This window comes from Pimephales promelas, chromosome 19, assembly GCF_988280905.1.
Source record: "Pimephales promelas chromosome 19, fPimPro1.hap1.1, whole genome shotgun sequence".
Lineage (NCBI taxonomy): Eukaryota > Metazoa > Chordata > Actinopteri > Cypriniformes > Leuciscidae > Pimephales > Pimephales promelas.
The window spans coordinates 16,135,705-16,162,715 of NC_142787.1; the positions used below are offsets into that span (position 1 = coordinate 16,135,705).

Genomic DNA, 27,011 nt, shown 5'->3' on the forward strand with positions numbered 1-27,011 from the left:
GTGCTCACCGAGCTGCCCAGCACAAACTTCCAACCTTTCTGCCTCCTTCACGTGGTCCTCCGTTGTGCAACATGAGGTGAGACGACAACAATCCGGCTTTAGATTCTGTATATTTGGCAGTTTCTTATCCAACAACGGACCGAATAGCTTTTCTCACGTCTTTCTGCGCTGCCATTACTGAACTCAAACTGACGCGCTGCATCAACGTCATCGTTCTCAGCCACTCCCTCTATTCGCTGATTGGTCCTAAAAATGATTTCTGGAAACAGCAGTCCCAGACGTAGTACTGAAGGAAAATGAAATTGAGCGGAAGTGCGTAGGAGGGCGCAGCCAGGCTAAAGTCTCATGGCCCTCTATCAGAATCCAGAGTTTTGAGAAGATTGGAGAAACTTAATTTCTCGCCCCGAAAAAAAAAAAAAAAAAAAAACTTTTTTTCAGGTTGAAATTTTGAGTTTCTCTGATCTTCTTGAAACTCTGGATTCTGATAGAGGGCCATGGGACTTAGACCTGAGTGCAAAAAGACACGTCCAGAGTTGAGATGTTGAGATATTTATAATGGCATAAATGCTACGTGGGATCTCAATATCTCAGCTCTGGAAGGGTCTAGAGCCTCCATTTTTGCTCTCAGGTCTAAGTCCCATGGCCCTCTATCAGAATCCAGAGTTTCAAGAAGATTAGAGCAACTCAAAATTTTGACCCTAAAAAAAAAAAGACAGTGGTACCCCTTTCGGTTTTTTTTTTTTTGTGTGCGAAAAAACAAGTTTCTCCAATCTTCTTGAAACTCTGGATTCTGCTAGAGGGCCATGGGACTTAGACCTGAGTGCAAAAATGGAGGCTCTAGACCCGTCCAGAGTTGAGATGTTGAGATATTTATAATGGCATAAATGCTACGTGAGATCTCAATATCTCAGCTCTGGAAGGGTCTAGAGCCTCCATTTTTGCACTCAGGTCTAAGTATCATGGCCCTCTATCAGAGTCCAGAGTTTCAAGAAGATCAGAGCAACTCAAAATTTCGACCCTAAAAAAAACGACAGTGGTACCCCTTTCGGGTTTTTTTTTGTGTGCGAAAAAATGAGTTTCTCCAATCTTCTTGAAACTCTGGATTCTGCTAGAGGGCTATGGGACTTAGGCCTGAGTGCAAAAATTGAGGCTCTAGACCCTTCCGGACCTGAGATATTGAGATATTTATAATGGCATAAATGCTACGTGGGATCTCAATATCTCAGCTCTGGAAGGGTCTAGAGCCTCCATTTTTGCACTCAGGTCTAAGTGTCATTAGCCTGGTTCAACCAGACTCTAGTACATTTCATTTGTACATAGAGTCTGGCCTCTCTTCATTGAGAAACGTTTACTTCCTTGTAGGCGGGTTCACTGTTAATTGCAACAAATTTAATTATATTTTAAATAACAGTTCTATTTTTAAATAAAAATGTCATTTTTGCAAGAAATCAAAAATGTCATTTTGCTTATCAATGGAGAAAAAAAAAATAAAGCATTTTCACAGTCACTTTGTGTGTGGGTATGCAAATGTTTTGTAATGTACAATGTACGTAAAGCGACCTTGAGCCACGCAAATGAGCTACATACATAAAACTTCTATTTTGGCAGGTTGTGTTTGCAGCATTGTCCTTTTATTTTGATTTGCTCTTCAACAAATTGCCAGAATTATTTTTACACATGTAAATGCAATGGAAAATATGACACTCAAGAAGTGCTAAACATAGAAAATGTCTTTTTGATTTGTTATAATGTACAATTATATAGAAATAAATTTGCTTATTCATCTTGAAAAAATATAGTTAAATATAATTTCACTGTTGTTATTCATTTGATGGACAATAGAAAACAAACTCACTGCAGTGTCTTTGGCAACACCTGTTATTGAAACTTGAAACATGAGTGTCATAGATTCATTGCTTTTATTTGATAAAACATGCAAATTGCTGATAATGTTAAACAAAAATGACCCATGTTAAGGAAATTGTCATGATTCTGCCATCATGTCATTCATTTTTCTAGTCTTGTGACAGGATCATGGCAGAACCATGTTTTGTGTGCAAGCCATGCGCTTGGCCTGTTGTTTGGGCCATGCGCTTGTGTTGTCTCGTTTAATACCCCGCCCCCTTGTTATCCTCATCCTGTCATTATTACCTAGTTTGTGTCACCTGTTCCCCTCATTAGTTTCTCCCTTTATAATCCCCTTGTGTTTGCTGTCCTGTGTTGGTTCATTGTGTTTCTCATTGCGTGTTTCTCTTGTGAGTACTGTATCTACCTGTGCATACCTTGTCTTTGAAGAACGTCTTGATTTTGTATTTTTGATGTTAGTTCATAGTCTTGTCAAGTGTTTTCTAGTTTAGTTATCTCCCGACTGTTTTGTCTGTTTTGCCCCCTCGTGGGTTTTGTTTTCCTGTTTGTCACCAATAAACCTTGTGTTCATCGCATTCTGCCTGCATTTGGGTTCATCACCTGCATCCACATAACAGAATGAACCAACCACAACTGAACACAGCAGACAGTATGCCTGATGATCTTGTACGTTGGTGGCAGGAGGCGATTTCTGATTCCAGGAATGGAAAGCTTCAGTTTCCTTCCCAGGGTGAGCGGACCTTGAGACAGTATGCCCGGGTGGTGGAGGAGAGGAGGTTCTTCTTGCCTGAGATTCTGGTTAATCGCTACCTCATCGCGGGTCTAAATGTTCTGCCTCCTCTGGCTGAACGGGAAAGTCTGGTTCGCCGCCCATTCCTGGATATGGTGGCCTGCTTGTCGAGGAGGGATTCACAGGCTCCCACCATGTCGTCTTCACCCCGCACGCTGCCAGTGATTCCTGAGGGTCGTATATTAGCGGTGGTCACGCAAGAGAACCAGGCTCCCCTCATTTCGACTTAAGAGGCGTCTTCCACACTCGCAGACCTCCGTGGTAAACGAGGGAGATGGATTTCTTGGGATTCCTGCTCGGACTCATCATCATCTGTGCTCACCCAACCAGAAGTGATCTTCCCTGTCCCCGTTTCATCTTCCGTTGAGCCCGGCCAGCCGATCGCGAGCCCTGTTGTGACCATTGCCCCGCGGCCAAAGAGAAAGAGGGGGGCTTCCTGTTTCCAATCGCCATCTTCTCCTGAGTCTGAAGCTGCGATTGTAAGCGCTGTTCCTGAATCTGCAGTCATAACCACTGTTCCTGAGGCTGCAACTGTAAGCACTGTTCCTGAATCTGCAGCCACGACTGCTGTTCCTGAGGTGGCATCTGTGAATGCTTGTCCTGTATCTGCTGCTGGAAGCGTGATTGCTGAGCCTGCACTTGAGAGGACAAGATCTGATGCAGTGATCCCTGCCGTGAGAGCCACGGCCGATCGACCGGCTGATGCAGTTTTGCAGTCTGTTTCGTCATGAAATGCCTGTCATCATTGCTGCCAGGACCCTGTCTGATTATTTGTCATGTCTAGCAAGAATCCTCGAAGTCCCTGTCCGTCCGGTCTTGTCCTCAGTCCCCGAGCCTGCCGCCGAGAGCCCTGCACCCGAACCTGCTGCAGTTTCAGAGCCTATGGCAGTCACCGACTCAGTTGTGGAGCGTTGATTCTGGCTGTACCTCTGGGAGCTCTGTTCCTGTCCCAGCCCCCTTACCACCTGATAATCCCCTTGTCTCCGTTCCACTATCTGCTGCTGCAGTCCCCGCTGTCTCCGGTCATCCGTTTGTTTCTCCTGTCTCCTCTGTCATGCCTCATCCCCGGACTGTTCCCCCTGTCACCACGAAACCCCGGACTGTTTCGCCCAAGTCCCGTCCTCGTGTGTCTTCTTCATTTCGGCTGGAGGGACAGTCTCGATCATACCCTTTGCCAGTAGGGTAGCAATATCTACTCTCATAGGGGCATAGCCACCGACCATAGAAGAGCGGACTCCCCAGAAGCGGGGAGGAGACCGTACGAACGGAATCGCATAGCTAAACCTGATGGTTCGTGCGACCCAGCGGGTTAGGTTGGGAAGCTCAGTGATTTGCTGACTATGGAGTAGGCAACGAGGGGAAAATGGGAAGATGCTTTTATTTCCTTTTCATGTACAGTATGTGTGTGTGTTTCTAGGAAACCAGCTCAGATCGTAGTTCTGTATTTGTCCAGAACATAAACTACCACATATTTCTCCTATGGACTTGTTTTTTCTCTCTGTCTTGCATTCTATATGATGTAATATTCTAATTGGACTGTTGCTACACCACCCCTGGACCATCTATAAAAACTCAAGTACTACAGAAAGTAAAGCTGAGGTAGTTTTGTGAACATAGATTGGCTTAGATGTTCATGACTCTTTCCATAGGCCTAAAAATAAGAATTATAATCTAACAATGTCTGAACATCAGTGTGTTAGATGACAAAATATGAAACCAAATGCAGCAGAACTATCATTCATTGTTTACTAATTTAAACTATTTTGGGTGCAGTTTGTCCAAAGGCCTATTTGTAGGTCAAATACAAAAAGTAACATATTTCAACTGTTTAAACGATTTATTAAAAGACAACATGGAAATCCACACAGCCAAGTCGTATATACTGTCTTCCATACAGATCATATCATGAGACGAACCATTCAGTCAGCTCTAGTTCATTACAGGTGGGAATTACTTGCGCTTTCTCTTCTTTAAGAGTGCATCTCTGAGGGCGATCTGAGGGACAAATGAGTGGGGAAGATCACTATTAATAGGAAATATCACAAACAAAACACAAACTGAACTTGAATGGGGTAGTGCATACAGGTTTATTGCATATAAAGTTATTAAAGATCTGCAGGCTCACCTGTTTGTCTCTAAAGGAGCGTTTGCCTTTGGTCCTCACATCTTGACTGTGTTTCATCATTATGAAGTTCTTTTTTCGTTTCTTCTCCTTGTTACTGGTGCTGGCGAATGGGTTTAGCTTACTCCTCTTTTTAACAAACTCCTTCCTATCAGTCCGCCCAGCCTGATAGAAAAATGTCAAGCAAGTGTAACTTTAAACCTTGTTTTTTTTTTTTTTTTTTTTTTGCTTTGGGTAGCTGACAAAATGGCAATTAATGTGTTTTCTTTCCTTCAACATAATTTTTTTTTTTTTTAATTGGATTTTAAGTAAAAATAAATAAATAAATAAATAAAATTAAAATCTGATATTGAGAGGGAAAAAATACATATATATAAACATTACTATTCAAGAGTTTGGGCTCAGTCATATTTTTAAAATTTGTCTCTTATGCTCACAAAGTCAGCATTTATTTGATCAAAAATACAGTAAAAATAGTAAAAAATTTTATTTAACATTCAACATCATTACTCAGGTCTTCAGTGTCACATTATCATTAAGATAAAGCAATTGTATTTATAAATTAATTCAGAAAGGATCCATTAGTTTTTTTTTATTTTTTATACTCACCATGGCTGTTGCCAGTCGTGTTTCTTTGTCAGATTTAGGTTTTTTATGAAGATGCTCAATGTCTCTCAGGCTAAGCAACTCTCCTCTGAGAAAAATAAATAAATAAATAAAAATAAATAAATAAATATATATATATATATCCACACACATACATATATATATATATATATATATATATATATTAATAGACTGATTATTATCAGTTTATACCAAAAAATAAAATCGTTTCAGTAAAGAAACATCCAGCCCAAACCATTCTCCTACCTCTGCTCTTCCTCATCACTCTCTACGTTCTTCCTCTTCTGACCCTTCCCGGGTGCAGAGCGGACCTCTTTGGCCATCTGAGCGATGCGGATCTTTTTGAAGTCGTCTTGCGTGAGAAGACGACTCGTGCTGACCACAGCAGCTTTGGCTTTGCGCTCATCCTCTGGGATACTCTGTAGCTTCTCAGCCTGACATATACAAACAACAAGTTCAGATGCAGAATTTTCCATCATTTGAATCAAGTGTAGGAAAGTGGAATGATCCTCACCACTTCTGCCTGATCTTCATCAGAGGAGTGATGCACGTTCACCCACTCACCATCTTCACCATCCTCACTCATGCTGGCGCTCTCCCAGCCATCTTGGAAGTTAAAGCATTACATTAGAATAAATGTTTTACACACATATATTACTCAATGAAATAATAAGCAAATGCTAATACAGCTTTTGACATACCTTCATCTTCCTCTTCATTTACGTTCTCCTCTGCTTCCAGAATCTCAGCACCAGGGATGTAGTCTTTGGCCTCCAATTCTCCATAGCTGTGGATTTTGGCCTCCTTAGAGGATTCTGTGGGCTTTCCCTGATAACAATAATAAATGCAAAAACAATGATGTACATTATCATTCAAAAGTCTGGGGTCAGTAAGATTTTGTACTGTTTTTTAAAGAAGTCTTTTATGCTCACTTAATCTGCAATTACTTGATCAAAAATACAGTAAGAAAAATATAAATAATGTGAAATATTACAATTTAAATTAACTGTTTATGGTTTCTATTATAAAATGTATTTTTTTCCTGTCTTTAGTGTCACATGATTTTTCTGAAATCATTCTATGCTGATCTGACTGACGCTCAATAAACATTTCTAATTATTATCAATGCTGAAAACAGCTGTGCTGCTTAATGATTTTTTTGTAAACTGTCATACTTATTTACAGGATTCTTTAATGAATATAAAGTTCAAAAGAACAGCATTGATTTCATAACAATAACTGTCACCTTTGATCAATTTAATGTATTGATTGGTAGTGTACATCTAGAACAGGATTTCCAGCTAACAATTAATTAAATCATAAAAATGTCATGTTTTATTTTCATTGTTTATCTTAAAATGATTTATTAGTTAAAACAGGGTTCTTGCACACTTTTTAAAGTAAAATTTAAGGCTTTTTAAGACCTTTTTAAGACCTGAAGAAATCAAAATTAATACCATACATTAGGGGTGTGCGATATTGACAAAAATATATCTCGATATTTTCACATTTTGTTGATAAACACAAAACAAAAACAAAATCAGTAAAATATCAACTAATTATTATCAACAATAATTAGTTGATATTTTACTGATTGTGTTTTTGTGCTGGTGCCATGGCTGGTTTAGGCCTGTTGTTGACAGCAGACTCGCGGAGATATTTATATTTTTCATATTCTATGCAGTGGTCAGTTCACAGCAGTGACAGAAATTATTAATTAATGTGCAATATTTGCCACCTTAAATTGATTTCCAGGGCATTTTCACCTATTTATGGAGATTTTTTTTTCTAAACTTATTTAGAGTTATGCATCACGTGCATCACATATATACAGTAATTATACTTATTTATACAATAATATTTCATTACACAATAATTATACAGCACCACTGTTAGCAGTCAAATTAAATCATTCAATCAAAAATCCATCTTTGCAGTGCAGAGTAGACGCAGAAGCAGCCTTAGAAGTGGCATTAATATATAGACTCCATTTACAATTGCATAAATCAAGCTATAAGGTTTTAAAAAAAAAAAAAAAATCAATATTCAATATTTAAATGTGAAATGATTTCTTATTTTTTACTTTTAATATGAAACTAAAACCGCCAGTAGGGGGCGGCAAATCGCTGTCTTAATAAGCGAGTTGAGGGAGTCATTCATTCAACCGATTTGTTCAAACGGGAAAGAAGCAAGTGATTGAATCGTTAAAATGACTCGTTCAAGACGCGGATTTCCTTCAAGAAATCATCGCTGTCTGTTGCATTGAGACTCTGCTATGGTTTCATTTTGAAATTCTAGTCGGCGAAATAAAGGGAAAACAAACAATATCGATAATGTTATGGCTAAAAACTAACTCAAAATGTCACTTTATTTTTAATTTAACTATTGTATAACATAGAGAACACTTGTGCACGGGAAAACGGCACTCTTACTGATGTGATATTCTAATATAACAACATGATATAAATATAAGGCAAAAATTTGGGGACATACCTATAACCATAATAAATACATGTCTATGCCTATAACTGCACACATCACGCCGTGAAAACACGAGAGACAAATGCGATGTCAGCTCACACTCACAGTGCCTCGTCCATCGTTAAAACAATAGAGTATCATAATAGACAATACACATCGCACACCTCTACGCACATAAAGAATTAACTTACGACTGAACTGACATTTGCCAACTTTCTTCTCTCCTCCTCTCCTGTCTCGCGTGCAGGAGACGGACGTTATTCTGCCGCGAATGTGACGCGAATTGTCACGTGAACAAGCAAATCCACAAAGATAAAAATTAATACGTACGCAAATTAGATGGTTTTAATTTGGAAAACATTAAGATATGACTGAGTCGAAGTGTCATCTAAAATTTAAGACCTTTCATACCTAAAAATAAGACTTTATAAGACTTTTAATGGCCTTAAATTTTAAATATCTAATTTAAGACATTTTAAGACTTTTTAAGGACCCGCGGGAACCCTGTAAAATATTACATTTTATCTGTTTATCTGCATTTCATATGACCATTAACAGATGGCAAGGAACCATGAACATGCAAATGTGCTGTTTGTTTATTGAAATATTCATTGAAAATCTCACAGGGCACAAGTAAATATTTAAGTCAAAAAGGTTTGACTGGCAAAAAAACTTGGGAATCCTTGATCTCTAGAATGTCCAATTCAGAGATATTTTTTTTATTATTTATTTTAATATTTTAAGCTTCTCACCCTGTCTTTTCTGTGAAGCATCTGTGGATTGAGATCTCTGAAAAGCTGGATAAGACCTCTGGCAGACATCCCAACATCTGAAAGATAAAAAAAAAAAAAAAGTCAAACAGTCTATTCTGTTAACATTTCATTCAAATTATGAACCATCTGAGGAACAGACTGATAAATAATGACAAACCACACTTTTATCTTTGTGGGATTTGTACTGTGTGAGATCTTGAAGCAGGTCTTCTGACATTGAGAGAGGACAGCGGGCTACCAGTTCTTTTATAGCGTTGATTCTGAGATATGAGGATGAACAAGAGAGACATTCATGCAAATGAGGGACAAAATAACAGCATTTCAGTGTGTATTTTATTGAGCTTTACACAGCACCTACCCAACTGTCATGACCTCCCCTGAATTCCTGTCCGTAACAAAGTTATTGGCGATGGTCATGATGACTGGCTCAATGATCTGTAGATATACAGTAAAAGTAATGAATTAGTTAGCACACTAAAAGTTCAGGATTGGTTAAATAAGTATTTTGTATTTTAGTTGATTTTAAAATGTAAATTATTCCTGTGAATGCAAAGCTGAATTTTGAACATTATTACTCCATCACATGATTCTTCAGAAATCATTCTAATATGCTCAACAATTTGGAAAACCGTTGTGCTACTCCATATTTTTGTGTATAATTATTTTTCAGGATTTTTTAATAAAACTTGAAAAGAACAGCATTTGTTTGAAACAGAAATATTTTGTAACAAATATCTTTGCTATCACTTTTAATCAATTTAATACATTCCTTCTAAATGAAAGTATACATTTCTATAAAAAAAAAGTCTGACGAACCCCGATCGCTGATGTGCGAAGCATGTGCACTAACAAGGGTGCTAAACAGTAAACACAGCATTCTCTAGACATCAGCCTGAATAACTCTCACTAACTGGCCTTTGTTACACACACAACGCAAGAGTGGATGTCTATGTCCACAACAAAATAATAGTTCACGAAAAATAAAGCGAAGATGAACGAACCAACTTTCGAACAGTATCGCTTCCCTGACCTTCGTTTAATGATATATAAAGGCCTCATGATGAGTTCTTACCTCAGGAGGGACCAGCTGATGGGAGGCCTGGGCGGCACACAACAGAATTTTGGTCACCTCTGAAACAAAAACAACAAATTAACATGAGGAGGACATAAACATGGCCTCTGAAGACACGAGTATTAGATAAGAGACATTAATGATGTGTTCACACTTGGCAGTTTGGGTTGTATTAAAACGAACTCTGGAGTGATTGCTCTGTAGAATAAGTGTGAACGCTGCCATACTAACTAACCCTGGTGCACACCAAACAAGTGGACTGAAAAGGTGGTCTCTGGTGCGGTTCGACTGAAATATGAATGCAACACGGACCAAAGACATCTAAATGAACCAAAATCAACCTAAAAAGGACAGAAAAACCTAAAAACATAACTGTTTTTTCTAGTCATTGGATCTATGTTGCCCTTTACAGTTTAGTACAGGCATCAGAACCACCATGTTCAAGCAGCAGATGTTCATTTGTGTGGAATTCCTGCCGCTGTATTGACTCCTTTACACATTTTATTAATTCTTCACAAGTTCTCAGCTAGTCAAAATACCATCATATATGCACACATACAACTAGCGCATAAATACGTGTCTTTAAAACGACAGTGTGCTAAGCGAAACAGGACTAAATGTATTCTTTTCTTTTTTTTTTGGGACTTGACCAAATGAACCGAACTACAAGTGTGAACACACCCTAAAAATACTGAAGTGGATTACACATTATTTGTGTAAGTATTCTATAAAGACAGCAGTGTTTTACCTCTCTGGTGAGGCTGAAGGAACCGCTGGACAAACGGATAGAAATTAAAAAGGAAAAGCTGTAAAGATGGAAACAAAACAGGTTAGATAAAGTTAATGAGAAAATAATGAACAATAAATGCTCACTTATACATTACCTCATGAATTCCCACGAGTCTAGAGATGAGCTCCATCATCATGATCTTCACCTCGAAGCGTTCGTTTGAGCTCTCCAGCTGCTTCAGGAGCTTCTCTGCGAAATCTGAACAACACAGATATAATTATTAATCTAGATGCTTTTATAGTAAGTGATTCAAAACATGGATCAGTTCTTGTGGGTCTGAACCTGCAACTTCCAGGTACCAGATCTTTAACCACTACACTACATCACTACATGCATGTTGTATTCTACGTAAGTGCGCAAAGGTGGTCTGACCTTGTGGATCGTGGATCAAATGGATGGCAGAGAAATTAAAAACCTCCACTTTCTTCTTCTTTTTATGTTTCTGAGGAAACAAAATGAAAATGACAAATTTAGCAGTGACATTAACATAAAAACATAGACTTGCTAATTTTGAAACAATTCATTTAACCTTGAGGACTTTCATTGCTTTCTCCATTTTTCTCTTATTTTTGGACGTTTTCTTTCCGGTGGAATATCGGATCATTAGATCTCTGGTCGTTGGCCCATCATCCTGCAGAGGAAAAATAGATTTAATAATTATTTTTAATATTTAAAGTACACTACCGTTCAAAAGTTTGGGGTCGTTTTTGGAAGGACGTGTCCAATGCTCATCAAAGCTGCAATTATTTGAACAAAAATATTTTTTTGAAATATTACTACAATTTAAAATTGACAAAAATTGAATTTATTTCTGTGATGCAAAGCTGAATTTTCAGCCTCATAACTCTCCAGTCTTCAGTGTCACATGATCCTTCAGAAATCATTCTAATATGCTGATTTGGTAAACAAGAAACAATTTCAGTGTTCAATGTTCTATTCAAGTTCAATACAAAAGCATTTATTTGAAATAGAAATCTTGTGTAACATTATAATATGAACCCTGATTCATTACAGTCTTCACTGTTGTTTTTGACGAATGTAATACCTCTTTGCTTAATAAAAGTATTAATTTCTTAAATAATAATAATAATAATAATTGAATGACCCCAAACTTTTGCATGATAGTGTACATAAAAGCAGCAAGCGGAAGACAAATCTGCACTAATTTTACCTCAGATTCTGAATCACTGTCTCTCTTTTCATCTTCATCTTTTCCCAGGAAGAACTTCAATCCAGCTACAAGGATCTGAGAGGAGACAGAAATTGTTAAAACAAAGTGTATACCAAATAATAAAAATGACCATAACTAATATGTCGCTAAATGTTTTGGGAAATTCTGGAATACTGGAAATTCATACATTTTAAATGAGAGAGAAAAGGCAAAAATTCGAACCTTTGTGACTTTGGAGAAACACGCTGTGGTGATGACGTTCACGGTTTTAGTGTCATTCCTGATTGGTTGGTGTAGGAATGAAAAGCAGTTATCACTACAGATCATATTATACGGCATCACAGATAATATTACACAGTTGCTTCTGTTCAAGGGCTCACCAGATGTTTCTTCTGTAAAGCTCAACCATCACATCCAGAGAGATCTTGGCAGCAATGGGGTTTGAATCCCTCAGCATGGTGTACATGAAGTTCTGTAAGGTCTGAGCGCAGAAGAAAAAGTGCTGAGTATTTATTTCAAAACGGAGGGAAGGAAATCTCATGAAGTCATATTCAGTGTCATATTTCACCTCAAAATCAAAATGTACAGAAATAAGTACATGACAACAATTTAGAAGGTAAATTAAGGAAAGCAATCTAATCAAATTTGACTATTTTTTTATGAACCAATGCAGTATTTATAAATTATATACAATTTTTTTTTTTTTTAAATTCATGTCACCTCTTAATTCTTAATCAAAATAACTTTCCCTCTTATTTGCAGCGGCATCTCTCTACTCTGATGATGCGTTTACTGGTGTGAGGGCGGGGCAACCTGTCACTCAAATGAGATCCACCAATAGCAAACCACAACCACCCAATCAATCAATTCCCAATGGAGAAAAAAAAGTCCCACTCTACATTTTTCTTGTTCGAGAAGCCATTCCTCTATATCATTAAAATATTATTTAAAAAAAAATAAATATTTGAGATGTTATTTTTAATATTTAATAATAATAACAGCTGACAGGGCTATGTATGTTTACAGAATTAGGTAAGAGATTTTTTTGGAGAACAATTAACATATATCTAACTAATATTTATCCAAAGGAATCGATATTGAATTAAGATCAGAATTAAATCACAAAAATTTACATGTATGTTACATTTTCACTGTTTACAAAGACAGGCCCTGCCATCTTTAGCACTTTAACCCCAAGGAGAAAATCCAGATCAAATCCCAGAAGGGAAAATCAAAACAAAATAAAGTTAAAACTTGTTTTGAACAATTTCTTTGTTATCTGCAAATTGATTTAAGTAGGGGTGGAAAAGATCGATTTAAATCGTAAATCAGATTTTTTGTAAAAATTTCTTAGGCCATATCGCCCAGCCCCAACTCAAATACAAGCAACTTACCGTGTTCAGTTTGTTGTTTTTGTGCTTGGCATTGATATTTTTGATATCAGTCACAATGTGGGTATATAGAGTCTGAAGAGACAGAGGACATTTTTTTATCAGCAGGCTTTGCAATAATTCAATGCAACACTCAAGCATTTGCAATAATTCTGAAAAAAGTATCGCACTGAAAAATTCACAGACCTTTCGCAAAAGTTTGTCATGACAGCGCAGCAGCTCAAAGAACAGTCCCAGAAGACTGGTGGGACTGACCAGATCTTTGTTTCTCAAGAGGATGAGGGCTTTGCAAAATGTCTGAAAGAAATTACAAAAAGTTATTTGTTTAGAAAACAGATCTTCAAAAGTTAAAGGTACACTATATAACTTTTATTTTGTATAAAATAAACAAAATTTCAATAATGGGTCGATATATCAATCCTTCTTCCAAAACGTGTTTTTTTTACTAACCCTGATTCACTAAAGTAAGCGTTCTATTAGATAAATTGTCTACATGTGTTATTCACCCGTGCGCATCTCGTCATATTCAAAAAATAGAGAAAATTTGCTCAGGCTACTTTTTTTATGGTGTGGGAGTGGCATATGTTTGCTCTCACAATGAGTGACTCCAATCTAGTCCCACATTTTAAAAACGCTAAAAAAAAACCTGCGAAAGAGCTCGAAATAAAACAAGAAAACAACATTTAGCTTGGCTTTTTGGAGAACTGAGGGATTTTAAATGTAAAAGTGACGTGGACAAAGACTGAAATAAAGAAAAGTTGAGGTTGAGTTAGTTTAAACTAACCGACATACTAACTGTCAACAAATATAATTCGTACCATTCTGAGATCTGACTCCAGCACTGTATGATGGTTTAAGAGAAGATCAGTCAGCTGCTGTGGGAAGTCTGACAGCTCCTCTAAGTAACAGTGTCCAACCTGGAGACACAAACCACAGTCAGTCAATAACGGTCTAATCCATAAGAGATGAAATGCAGAATAAACGGAGAGCACATCCATACTTGAGCCAGGAACATGACCAAATCAGCCAGGTCTTTGTTGGATTTGTCAGGCTGATGTTTAAAGATCTCCACATTTGACTGATAATGACGATACTGCTGCAAAAACTGGAATGACAACAAATTAAGCTCATTTGGTAGAGGTGAAACAACATATTTTCACAACATATCACAATACAAAAATGCAACGTGTATCGTGGATACTAGTGACAATATTTATTGTGTATAGTTCACCTACAATTAAAATTACTGTGAGAGAAAAAAAAATCCAGCTTACAAAGTTTTAGTGTCAGTAGTACTACATTAAACTACCATATGTAATGTTCAATAAAATGTATAAAAATGCAATGGGGGAATACTTATGGGTCCTGATATTGCCAAATGTCTTAAATTACAAGGAAAAAGTGGCATACATTATTTTAAATATATCTGGTCAGTGAAAGTGCGCAAGCATATCCGTCTAAATTCATTCTGTATTTTCAGCTTCAGAATCATGAATATTTTATTCTGGTGAGACTATTGTCCTGTCCATTGGGTTACCAGCACCAAGTCCAAGTCTATTAATTTACACACCCAAAGCTCAAATTTATCGTTTTAAATTAACAGTATTCCAGTTATAACCTTTTATCATATGTCTTGGAGTATAACAATAATATCGTATCGTGACATTAGGGCATCATTACACCCCGTGGATAAAACTAAATGTGAACATTTATTCTGTATCACTAAGCATCTATTACAGTTACTAGATAAATACCAATTATCATAGCTGCTATCTGGACAACAGATCCCCATAGCAATGTGTTAATAATAATAGAATAGTAACTTCTACATACTTAAGAAAATGAAAGTTACGTTAATAGAAGTTACATAAAATTAAACGCTTAGTTATTATGTTTACATGAACAGCTTGTCATAGCGCAATGTCATATAATTATTTTGGTATCTCGCGACCAGACCAGTTGACAAATCCAATAGCAAGTGTCTTACCTCCTCCGTGTAGGACTTCGGATCCCTCTTGATCAGATTTTGCAACTGTGGGAGGTTCGTCGGTAATTTGTTATTGTTGCGTCCCGACATTTTTGATTATCTTCTTATAATCCGCGTCAGAAAGGAACGTTTGTTTTGACTGTATGGATTTTTCTTCACCAGCGTGGCTCATAAGGAGGCCGCCATGTTGCCAAAGAACTACGGAAAGCCTAAAAGGACAATCGGAAAGATCTGAAAAGCGTCACTACTAACATATCTTTTCAAGTTACCGATATCTCTCTGTAGACTGCAGCGGCCCCAAGTGGAGATTGGTGGTCCCGCAGAAAACATTTATAGATGTCTAACATTTATTTTTATATTTCTCTAATATTACGGAGAAATCCAAATCGATTTAAATACCACATCCATTTTAATTTGTAATATTGGTTGTCTCTGATCATGTTTACATAAAGAAATTGTAAGTTTAGTTTCTATAGCCTATGTTTTATATAATTAGTATTGTAAATAAGAAATGAGGAAAACAGCAATGCAACGGGGAAATAGTCAAATCTATTTTTACTGATACAAACAGCTATAGCCTTCATTATTTATAAAGCACTTATTGCAATTCCAAAAACTGAATTTAGAGAATGCTTATCTCAAACCTAGTAAAACCTGAATGCATCCAAGCAACATGAAAAAAAAATCATAAGTATGGCCTGAAAGCCATAAAAACAGTAGCAGAAATTGCAAAAACACATTAAAGGACATCTTAAAGGCATGATATTCTTTTATTTACAAATTGCAAATTGTCCAGTAAGTAACAGCTTTAAAACATATCAACAGATTTCATATGATAAATATCACACCAAATATAACACTTTTAATTTCTTCGATTATCACTGGCACTCAGTGATTTCTAAAAGATTTACAAAGCAAATACTGTCCTGTATTCTGTCAAGGCAACATTTCCAGCATCATTTCATTTTAAAATACACAAGAATCATTTTGTACCACAAAAAAAAAAAAAAAAAAAGAATTCATTTCTTTTTTATTTGATCCATAATCTTTAAGGAATCTATAAAAAAAAGATAAGTTATAAAATAAATGCTTTCAAAGAAGTAGCAGCCATTGGTCAAGAATGTAAGCGATACGAATACACAAAATTCTGCAAGAATTGTATGCATCACAGACGTCCAAAACATTGTAAGAACATAATTTGTTCGGACAAGGTCGAAGCTCCCGATCGGAAATCAAAGAAACTGCTTGGAAACATCTGGATGACTGAAGACCGCTGGTATTTTCAGCTGATCTGTCGACTCTGTGAGGAGAAAAGGAAGGCAGTGCTGGTCCACGTTTTTATCCTGAGAGTTTCTCTTCTGCCTGGAGACATCTGAGCACATACAAGACGACCTGGTAGCAGAAAATGTATTGTTCCTGGAGGGGGGACAACAGGAAATGTTACGTGAAAACAGACAGCAGAAGTGAACTTCAATTAAATTCACAGTTAGTTATGAAATTCTTACCTCTGTTTGAACCATGCCTTGCCTCTGGAGTCTCATGGTACGTACCACATCTGATATGTCAAACTAAAGAGAGGAAATGTGGAGAGCATATTACATGTAACTTAATATCACTTGTATTAATCACAAAGCTAATAATGTACGGTTGTATAATTTAATATATTGTATACAATGTTCTTAAGGTGATCGATTTGAGCCATTTCGCTAATTTTGCCATTAAACCATCTATACAATTTATGTTATAAAATGTATTATAAATTGTTACTAGACACAACCATACATTCAAGTCAATTGCTCAAAGAATAATGACAGACTTCTATATTTTAAAGGTGATGCTTACATCTGCATCTTTGCTGATCAGACCAAGAACCACATCGATGCAAATGAGCGTTCCTGATCGGCCAATCCCTGCACTGCAGTGAGTGATGATGGGGCCTGATTGGTGGATATGTCTCATGTAGGAAATGAATGTCAGGAGCTGTTCTGGTTGAGTTGGGGTTCCATGATCAGGCCAGCCTGTGTAGTTCAGATGAGTGACTCTCTGGATCTCACTAGTCTAAAAGAGAATGATGAACGCATGCAGATTTATGCATTTCAATCACAATATCTATAAGTATATTTATAAAGATATTAGAGCTGTACAATTTCGGGGGGTAAAATCAAATTGCTATCTTTCTGATAAAAATAGCTATTGCGATTTGAAATTCCAGATATGCTGTGCTTGTTCGAAAGAGAGCGAGAATAATAATAGTTAGCAGTAGTAGTAATAGTATTGCTATTAGTATTAAATAAAATGAGTAAATAACTAAAAAAAAAAAAAAACTAAAATGAGAAAAATGACTATTGTAATGTCACTGAAAAATAAAATAACAATATAATAATAATACAAGAAAATAATATAATAATAACAATATTATTTTTAGTGTTATCAAATCAATTAATAATATGTATATGTGTGTAAGTATGTACCGGTATGTATATGCATGTATGTGTGTACTATATACTGTATATATATATATATATATATATGTGTGTGTGTGTGTGTGTGTGTGTGTGTAAACTGTTTTGTTTTTTGTTTTTTTTACACAACTGTTTTCAACATTGATAATAATATTAAATGTTTCTTGAACAGCAAATCAGCATATTAGAATGATTTCTGAAGACTGGAGTAATGATGCTGAAAATTCAGCTTTGTATCACAGAATTAAAAATAAATTTTAAAATATATATAAATAGAAAACTAGAAATAAATTCTAATATTTTACAATATCAATATAAATTTTAACTGTATTTTGGATCAAATAAATGCAATTATATATATATGTGTGTGTCTGTTACCTGGATGTCTTTGACCTCTATGAGCCGAATGACGAAGTTGTCCAGGTGCTGATCTTTGACCAGTGTGATCTGCAGCCGGTCGTCAACCATCTCTGGTGAGCGGGGCGTATCGGGCCAATACCTTTGACATTTCACTTTCCCTCCTTCCACTTCCTGTGTCATCATGGCGATCACGTTGGACTTCTGCTCCCAGACCATCTGCCAGAAGTCCCCGAGCGTGGTGGGCAGCGGCCCCTGGCACGCAATGTACAGGAACTTCTCGTCTTTTACAGGCATCTTGATGAAGTTAGCATTAATGTAGCCACCATCCTTTCCCAACACGACCCTGGTCGTGTCAACTGAATCATGACAGAGAGCAAGAGATGATTATTAATATGCAAAAAAAAAAAGTTCATGCTGAAACATTGTTTATACATCAATGTTTCTCCTAACTCACATGGAACGATGTTCTTGTAACGGTTTTTCTTCTTGTTCTCTTTGGTCTGACCAATCAGACATTCATCCAAGGGGCGCAAATTCTGCAGGTTCTTTGAAAGAAAAAAATATGCACATAAAAATGTATTATTTTATCACCATATTAGCATCAGATATTTTGTATATTAAAAATATACACTGCGATTTAAAAGTTTGGGATTGGTAAGATTTTTTTTTATGTTTTTGTAAGAAGTCTTATGCTCACCAAGGCTGCATTTATTTGATCAAAACTACAGTAAAAACAACAATATTGTGATTTTTTTTTTCAATTTAAAACAATTGCTTTCTATTTGAATTTATTTTAAAATGCTCACCAAGGCTGCATTTATTTGATCAAAACTACAGTAAAAAACAACAATATTGTGATTTTTTTTTTTTCAATTTAAAATAATTGCTTCCTATTTGAATATATTTTAAAATGTAATTTATTCCTGTGATGCAATGCAGAGTTTTCAGAAGGCATTATAAATATATTTACTGTCACTTTTGATACATTTAATGAATTCATGCGGAATAAACATTACTTAAAAAAAAAAAAAAAAAAAAAAAACATGTACAAGACTTCTTTATGCACATAAAATTGTTCAAATGCATAAATAAAACCAAGTAGGCTTTAAAAGTCAAGTAATTTAAAGATGTTTTAAAAATGTTTCTAATAGAAGAAAGAGTGGTAACACTCTTTAATAATAATTACATTTTAAATAATTAATATTAGTAAAATACAACTGTTCATTCAAGGTGATTTTCTCATAGCATGCTAACAGATACAACTTTGTATTTTAAATATAATAGTAAATATTGAGATTATGATGAACCTTTTTCATTTTTAGTTCATGTGTACTGATGTAGTAAACTGATTTTAACAGAATCATAGTTTACTGAAATTGCTTCAATACCGCAAAAAGTACAGATGTTCTCTTTAAGTATATAGTACAATGAAATATTTCTGCACCTCAAACTCTTGAAGAGGAACTTTCTGCTCCAGCAGACCTTTCATCATACGGACTATAGTGCTGAGGTTAGTGGATGTGTAATGACCGTCAGGAACCACTTTAACCAGTGGCAGGGACGTCAGCTCATCCTCAGTAACAATGGGTCCATCTGAGAAAGAGAGAGACGAAAAATAACATGCATTACTGTTACAATGAGAACAATTGTGCAAAACAGGTTCAGCTGACTGACCTTCAGTGAATTTAAGGTTGATGTCCTCTATTGGCAGCTCATCGCTCCCCCATGTGATCTCATCTTCATCCAGCTGGCCTGACGAGGACTGCAGGGCACTAAGATTTGATCGTAACAAACGTGTTAGATTTAACTCATTCCTGAAGCTCGGTAGAGCATGACCTGATCATGCATAACATGCATGTGATTTCACTCTGACTGTGTTACAGATCTCTACTGACAAAATAAACTGAATTCTGGGTTGGTCATTGAGAATTATTAGTTTGGGGTCTGTATGATTTATTGATGTTTTTGAAAGTAGTCTATTTAGAAGGCATTTATTTGATTGAATATAATCAGTTTAAAACTATTTACTTCCAGTGATGACAAAGCTGAATTTGAGATGGGTCATTACTCAGATGATAGAATTAATTATAATATGCTGATGTGCTGCTCATTTATTATCAATTATTGGCAGTTTTTGCAGCTTAATATTTTTGTGAAAATCGGGATATATTTGAAGAGTTCAGATGCAAAAGCCCCTAAATGCCATTTGAAATTTTCTTCTAAAATTATCATTTTTATCAAGCTTGTATATTTAAGTTCAGTAATTTCACTTAAATGGCAATTGTCATTTAAGTAAAATTACTGAACTTAAAAATACAAGCTTGATAAAAATGGTCATTTTAGAAGAAAATTTCAAATGGCATTTAGAGGCTTTTGCATCTGAACTCTTCATTTATTCATGATTAGTTGAAGAATAGAAAGTTAAAACAGCATTTTTTATATCAAAATCTTTAGTAACATAACTGTCTATTTGACCAATCTAATGCATGCTTGCTGAATAAAAACTTTTGAACAGTAGTGTAGATCCAAACAACAATTAATCTGCAGTATATTGTAATTATAAATTGCTTAAATCGTCTGGATTCAGTCATGTTTACCGAATAGAAAGTGTTTGGGTGATAAGGCTTTTTTCAAACAATATTTGATGTAGTTTTGCACTGCTTTTAGAACTATATTTTTTGAGTTTGACATGTAAGCTGAAACAAAAACACCCACTGTAGATGCGAAATTAGTCCTATGAGTCCTATGAGAGTTGTTAAAATTGTTTTCATCTTCCTCACCTGTCGTTCAGTGGGGCATCAACATTTTCTTCCTTCCACTCAACCTTCCGAGATGTCTGAAGACAGAGGAACATGAATATTAATGTGCTGTTCCAAGTCAATACAATTGCCTTAAAGTTTTTTTTTTTGTTATTAGATCAGATCTTATGAACTATGTTTGACTGCTGTAAAATTACAGATATTCAAAGTTTAATTACAGATGGCCGTACCTCTGGTGAGTCTTCGGGCAGAGACGAGCCGTCACAGTCTGTGTCCTCTGATAGGTCATCACCACTTCCTTCTGTTCCCTTGCCTTTCTCTAGAGAGCCTGTGTCATAGTCTAGAGCAAACACACACAAACACAGTAAATGCCACACTCTCACATCAGATCTTCAGGTGACATTCAGATGAGTCATCAGCTAAGATATGGTGTTCGTATAAAACTATAGCCATAAAAATGTTTGCTATTTGAAATAAAACGTAAACATTAAACAAAATAAATTGTACAAAATATTTGCCAAAGCAATTTTTTTTCATTTCCATTAACTTAAAGTAAATATAAAAAATTATAAAATAGAAATTAATAAAGACTATATAAACATATATAAATGACATGCACACAAAATTAATAAGATTTATTTCTAAAATTAAAACTTAAAATATTATTTTTGTATATTTTCCATTTAGTTTTTAAATTGTATGTAATTCCTTTTATAATATTTTATTAATATATTATTATTTTTTAATTAAATATATTTAATTATATATATATATATATATATAGAATCAATTTACGTTGCATTAAATAGTAATAACATTTTAAAAATGTTTAGTGTTTTAACTGTAATGTTATTTATTATATGTAATTAATTTTATAATATTTAATTAATATATAATACACACACACACACACACATATATATATATATATATATATATATATATATATATATATATATATATTTTTTTTTTTAAATTGTCATAATAGTATTTCATATCAATACTAAAATAACACTGGTCATGTGATCTTTACTGTACCTATCGGAGGGAGGGGAGGTGAACTGATGCTCTTGCTTTGCTCTGATGGCGTCTGGAGTTTTGTTTTCACGCCACTGTCTTCACTCACATCTGAAATATCACACAGATTTTTATTAGCCCTTTTTGTAAGACTAAATTATTACACTCAAACCCTGGTTTCACAAACAGGGCTTAGATAAAGCCAGGTTGGCCTTCAATTAGGACATTTAAGTAGCTTTTATAACTATGCATTAGAAGAAAGCACTGAGACAAGACAATAGCACTGACAGATTTAAAGATAAGTCAGTGCAAGTTGCTGTCAGTTAAAACAGCTCAAACATACATTTTAGTCTGGGACTAGACTTAAGCCTTGTCTGTGAAACAGGCGGTAAATAATAATTACCCTTTCATTAAAAAAACTTTTATCAATTCATTATTTAGAAAAATTGGCATTAAATAGAAATGAATGATTTTTTTTTTTAAATTCTAGTTGTCTTAAAGATCTGTATATTCATTGACAAAATGTTTTATTTGTATATATAAATATTAAATATGTTGGTTTTATATATGTAATTTTTTTAATTACTAAGTAAATAAATAAATAAAAATGATTAGACAAAAAATAGATACACAACCTGACAGTTTCAGGCATTCATTCATTCTACTTTATTAATAACCATGAGGTTGTTAACGTGCAGACCGTACCGTTATTGCCATTAACACCGTTGGATTTGAGAGGCAGAAAGCCCAGGTACGTATTGGGCATTTGGTCAGGTGGACGGGAGACAATGAGTTGCACCAAGCCTTTAGATTTACGGATGGTGGTGACGGCTTTAGAGTGAGACACGCCGATCATCAGATCGTCATTGACCTGTACAAAAACACAACCAGCAAATTGGCATTCAGAAGTTCAATTTAAAAATGCAACTTAAAAAAATGGGTGTGGAGGGTAAAAACATTGCTTGCGTACCTTGAGTAAACGATCGCCAACTTGCAATGTGCCCGCAGTGTCTGCGGTGCCTCCAGGGGTGACAGACTTCACGAAAATACCCCTTTCTCCACCAATCACAGAAAAGCCCAGGCCCCCTGCTGGCGGCTTCTCCAACTGCAGCTTCACAATCTGCTCCTGTAAACATTTTAAACAAGAAAAGAGTGAAATAAAAAATGCAGAATGAATGATATGAGGAAACTTGCAGAGGGTTTTTGCAGCTATCTTCAAATGTAAAGTAATGCAATTTAAGGCCTTAATTGTAGCAAAATCCATTTAACGACAATGCTTTTTAAAGCCTCGCCGAAACCCTGTTAAAAAAAGAAAGCCCTAAGTACAATGAAGCACAATTACAGCGAATTCAGTGAAAGGAGCCTCAATGTTGGCCATTCACGGAACACGTTTCCTGAAAATCTAGTCAAATTCCTCTCACTGGCTCTTCTTGTAACGCAGACCGCAGAAATCTGACCTGGCTCAGTTCAATTTCAGGCTGTTTGTGTCTCGTCTCACATGCCACAAACAGCACCCACAGTAAAATAGTTTCTGTTTCTGAAGTCGGTCTATTTAGTGATAAAATATTTAGCCAGAGCAGCACCGATCAATATTAGGTAATAGTTTACCAGAGGTTCTTCAGGTTCTTACCTCAGCAGGACAGATACCGGATAGTGCCTCTAATTCGTTACGATCGTTGCTATGGAGATAACCTATGATACAAAGAGAAAGAGCAAGAGAGAAATGAGGTCACTGTGTATATTAAAGTGCTTACAACCAGAAGAGTAACAACTAACTAGAGTAATCAGAATGCCAACAGTCAAAAGAAAAATAAACTGTTGATACCATTCATTTAAGCAATAAATCACACAAGATCATGTGATTTTACCATACAGTAGTAAAGGGGTAATGTTAGCTAGACGCAATAATATAATATAATATAATATAATATAATAAATACATTTAGGCTTCTGCTTCTTGCTCGGTAATTCAGTAAGCAAATATTATGATGACATCTTCAGTGTGTGTTACATTACATCAACATTATCAGTCAATGTAAACTTAACAAACTTACCATTTCTTTGCAATTGTATAATTTCTTTAACCGCTTGATGTTTATTGGCTTATTAATAGATTTTATATAAAATTTCACAACTCATTTAGCATCACTTCTACATTACCACTCAAAAGATTGGGGTCCGCACCATAAAACTTACTACAACTTTTACACCATAAAAATACTACTTTTCTTTAGCAAGCATGAATTAAATGGATTAAAAAGTGACAGTAAACACATTTTTAATATTTCCTTTTTCTTCCTTGAAAACTTTCTATTTATCAAAGTATCCTGGAAAACAATGCTTTCCACAAAAATATGAAGCTGTTTTCAACATTAAGACCCAAATCAGCATATTCGAATGATTTCTGAAGGATCACGAAGTAATAATACTGAAACTAAACTAAGAAATAAACTAAATTTACATTATAAAAAAAAAGTTATTGTAAATTATTAAAAAAATATTTCAAAATGTTAACATTTTAAATGCAGCCTTGGGGAGCATTAAAGTATTATAAATCATACCGAGCCCAAACTATTGAACGGTGTATATGACTAAATTTTGGCCAAAAACTGTGCAGGTACAGCTAGTTTATGTCCCACTACACTTACCGTTCATACTCTGGGAGACTTTAGAACTGATGTTATTGTTTAGTAATGAAATCTCCTCCTCATCCGGAAAAACAGGCTTCCCATTCCTACGGAAATATAGTTAGATAGTGGCATCCGTCCAGAAGCTTTACAGTATCACACATATCACATAACAACTGACAAACAAGTCCATCAAAAGAATCTTCCCAACACCTGAATAATTCGTTACTTTTTGCACGTTTAAATGAACCTAGTAGTGTTTTTGGCGAGCATTGCGAGTGGTGTCGTGCGAGTAACTCACCTGGTGGCTTTGAGACTAAGATTCCTCAGTGACAGCTGCAGGAGTCTGCGACTCTCGCTCAAGGTCAGATCCTGCGTCGGAGCGCCGTTGATGTAATGTATGATATCCAAGTGTCTCAAACTGCCTTCTGCAGAGGCTACGGATCCTGGGATGATGTCCTTCACGTACAGTACGCCCAATCCACTGTCACTTCCTCCATCGAGAACCAGACCTACAAGAGACGGCCACACACACCCAGTAAACAAACACTAAGTGATCCGGCTGCTCTAAACTCTAACACCACCTTCTCTCTTTCACTTTTTTGTCAGCAAGCTGAAATCCGACACCCTTATCTAGCTTGTTGTTGAACCCATTGAGCTCATTTTTTCCAGTGAAACGCAGGTGGGCTTTGTTTATGCTGATGGATATCTGTGTTTTTGCGTGACCCAGTAAATCCCCCATTGACCTCTGACAGTCAGATAACACTGATGTGCCACATGTATCGGTCAAACGCAGCAAAATATACTTTCCCAGCTGGATTCTGGGCATTTCCGGGAACACCATTGAATTGTAAAAAGGATCGGTTACAATATACCTTGATATTTCCATTACCTAAAGGCTCGTCGTGACACTGAAACGTGATGTCGGGAAGGAGGTGGGCCTCTATTGGTGGTTTGGGAGGTTCTAGGACACGGCCTACCACCAGGTCCACGACTTTGGGGGCGGCACGCACCAGGTTGACCACCTCGGTGTGATTCATGCCGGACACCTCAGTGTTATTCACCTAAAAACAGAGGAAGAAGAATGTAGATGCATAATGTGGAAAATAAATTAAAATCTACGTTTTGTAGCTAGTAGTCCATTTGTGTTAGCTTTATGTGCTAGTGTACATCAAAAAGCCTAGAAAAATTAATCTATAGAAGACGTGGACCAAAAATAAAAGTTTTCAGTACATGTACATTAACTATACAAGTCTTTAGACATTGATAGCTAAGTCTAGCAGTATTCAGGTACAGAAATCGAATAATCAAATGGAAAATAACACTGCATAGTCTTCACTGTATAAATGAAATAGAATTCATCAGTAACACTTTACTTGAAGGGTGTGTATAAGACTAACATGACACCTCCATAATCATGACATGACATATGCAGGAAGTTTAATGCATTTTTGTGATTACTGTCATTAAGTGTCATTCGCTCAGTTTTAATCGTTTTAAACACTTTAATATTAATCGTGTCAGTTTATTTTGTTAGTAATGAAACAAAATAAACATTAGAAGGTTGAAAACATGAGTAGTTGTGAAAAAGTCTTTCTCTTGCACCCACCCAAATGCGCACAATAATATTGTGTATGGGCATTCTCGCAGTCTGACGATAGGACGATCTGAAAATGGAGACGATCGCTCAACACTAATCCCTATTATCATACCATTATCATGCGATCCCCTGGATGCAGGCGGCCGTCTCCTTTAGCAGGGTCCTGGATAATGTCATGGATGTAGCAATTGTCATCTGGCCCTTTAGTGAGGGTGAAACCTAAACTTCCTTTATCAGACTTCACCAGAGAGACCTTAAGCTCCACCTCCTAAAATGACACAAACATTCTTGTTTTAACCATAGCAGAGAAGTCACAGTAAATCTACATTAGAAATCCATTTCCGTTAGAAATTCTCAAAAAATAAAAAAATAAATAGCCGTGCTACTGGTCACTCACCGGGATGAACTCCTCCTGGCCATGTTCCGGTAGAGAGAGGTTAATAGGGATTGATAGTGGGGGAGGAAGAGGGTCAGGACTGGGGCTCAGGATCCCCCCCTCAGGAAGAGATGGAGATGATGACATACCAAGAGCAGAGCTGTCCAAATCACTGGATAAGGATGACGAACAGGAAGCAGTGGAGGACAGAGACAGGAAATGGAACATGATTAATAAATATGAATTCTGTGTAAGACAACTAGCCCGTGTTTTGAAAATTTTGGGGGGGAAAAGGTGGGGGAAAAAATGATGCTACATTAAAAATAGAAAAAATAAATGCATTGAGATTATTGAAACCAACAAATGAAAAATAAAACTTATATTGAAATACAAATAAATAAAACGATCAAAATAAAAATATAAAAATCACATTTTTGATAGACATTGACACTAAGAAATAAAAAAACTAAAACAAAAGATAAAAAAGACAACTAGAAAACAAACTGATGTAACTAGCATATCAATCAGACTAAACATGACTCAAAGGCAACGACCTTTTCCTGGTATTTAATTCTTTTCATTTTCAGCTCAAAGAGAAGTCTTCAGGCAAAACAAGCCACGTCATTTTCCTGCAGATCTTTCAGCAGTGCAAACAAGCGTGTCACTGCTACCAGCTGCCGTGTTGTGTAACACTTACAGAGTCACGTGACAGACTGAGCAAAACACACCCACAGGAGAGG

The 27,011-nt window shown here is 36.0% G+C and overlaps 2 protein-coding genes across 6 annotated transcripts in view; both read right to left on the bottom strand.

Moving 5' to 3' along the window:
• Positions 1-4,474: 4,474 nt before the first annotated feature.
• sdad1 (SDA1 domain containing 1) lies at positions 4,475-15,284 on the bottom strand. Of its 2 annotated transcripts, none has more exons than XM_089123658.1 (22): positions 15,071-15,284; positions 14,088-14,188; positions 13,902-14,004; positions 13,270-13,380; positions 13,087-13,158; positions 12,073-12,173; positions 11,915-11,972; positions 11,693-11,767; positions 11,051-11,152; positions 10,894-10,963; positions 10,616-10,719; positions 10,480-10,537; positions 9,732-9,790; positions 9,018-9,094; positions 8,822-8,919; positions 8,639-8,715; positions 6,107-6,233; positions 5,920-6,011; positions 5,652-5,839; positions 5,388-5,472; positions 4,782-4,943; positions 4,475-4,651 (listed from the first exon to the last, which is right to left on the bottom strand). In XM_089123658.1, the coding sequence occupies exons 1-22, from the start codon at positions 15,158-15,160 to the stop codon at positions 4,607-4,609; spliced, it is 2,055 nt and encodes a 684-aa protein (XP_088979784.1). In that variant the 5' UTR covers positions 15,161-15,284; the 3' UTR covers positions 4,475-4,606. The 2 variants fall into 2 exon arrangements, with proteins under 2 accessions (XP_088979784.1, XP_039528696.2); XM_039672762.2 differs by having other exon boundaries at positions 13,902-14,000; positions 14,084-14,188.
• Positions 15,285-15,815: 531 nt separating this feature from the next.
• The window catches only part of ptpn13 (protein tyrosine phosphatase non-receptor type 13), a 73,038-nt gene continuing 61,842 nt past the window's right edge, over positions 15,816-27,011 (bottom strand). For all 4 annotated transcript variants that reach the window (XM_039672732.2, XM_039672740.2, XM_039672725.2 and 1 more), the window contains 18 exons: positions 26,293-26,443; positions 26,008-26,163; positions 25,188-25,359; positions 24,597-24,807; positions 24,317-24,402; positions 23,299-23,360; positions 22,639-22,794; positions 22,374-22,539; positions 21,690-21,779; positions 20,882-20,991; positions 20,673-20,728; positions 19,567-19,664; positions 19,337-19,485; positions 18,347-18,437; positions 17,911-18,248; positions 16,913-17,128; positions 16,576-16,638; positions 15,816-16,486 (listed from right to left, as the gene is read on the bottom strand). In XM_039672732.2, coding sequence (XP_039528666.2) covers positions 16,409-16,486; positions 16,576-16,638; positions 16,913-17,128; positions 17,911-18,248; positions 18,347-18,437; positions 19,337-19,485; positions 19,567-19,664; positions 20,673-20,728; positions 20,882-20,991; positions 21,690-21,779; positions 22,374-22,539; positions 22,639-22,794; positions 23,299-23,360; positions 24,317-24,402; positions 24,597-24,807; positions 25,188-25,359; positions 26,008-26,163; positions 26,293-26,443 — 2,449 coding nt within the window. In that variant the 3' untranslated portion in view covers positions 15,816-16,408. The remainder of the gene's footprint in view (positions 16,487-16,575; positions 16,639-16,912; positions 17,129-17,910; positions 18,249-18,346; positions 18,438-19,336; positions 19,486-19,566; positions 19,665-20,672; positions 20,729-20,881; positions 20,992-21,689; positions 21,780-22,373; positions 22,540-22,638; positions 22,795-23,298; positions 23,361-24,316; positions 24,403-24,596; positions 24,808-25,187; positions 25,360-26,007; positions 26,164-26,292; positions 26,444-27,011) is intronic.

What these genes read in the sequence shown, in the direction of transcription:
- sdad1 (XM_089123658.1), bottom strand. Translation starts at nt 15,160, where the DNA reads ATGTCGGGACGCAACAATAACAAATTACCGACGAACCTCCCACAGTTG. An exon ending in CAAATCCCACAAAGATAAAA is followed by an intron (nt 8,716 to 8,821) that starts GTGTGGTTTGTC and finishes TTTATCTTTCAG; the next exon opens with ATGTTGGGATGTCTGCCAGA. An exon ending in CACGACTGGCAACAGCCATG is followed by an intron (nt 4,944 to 5,387) that starts GTGAGTATAAAA and finishes TTTTTCTATCAG; the next exon opens with GCTGGGCGGACTGATAGGAA.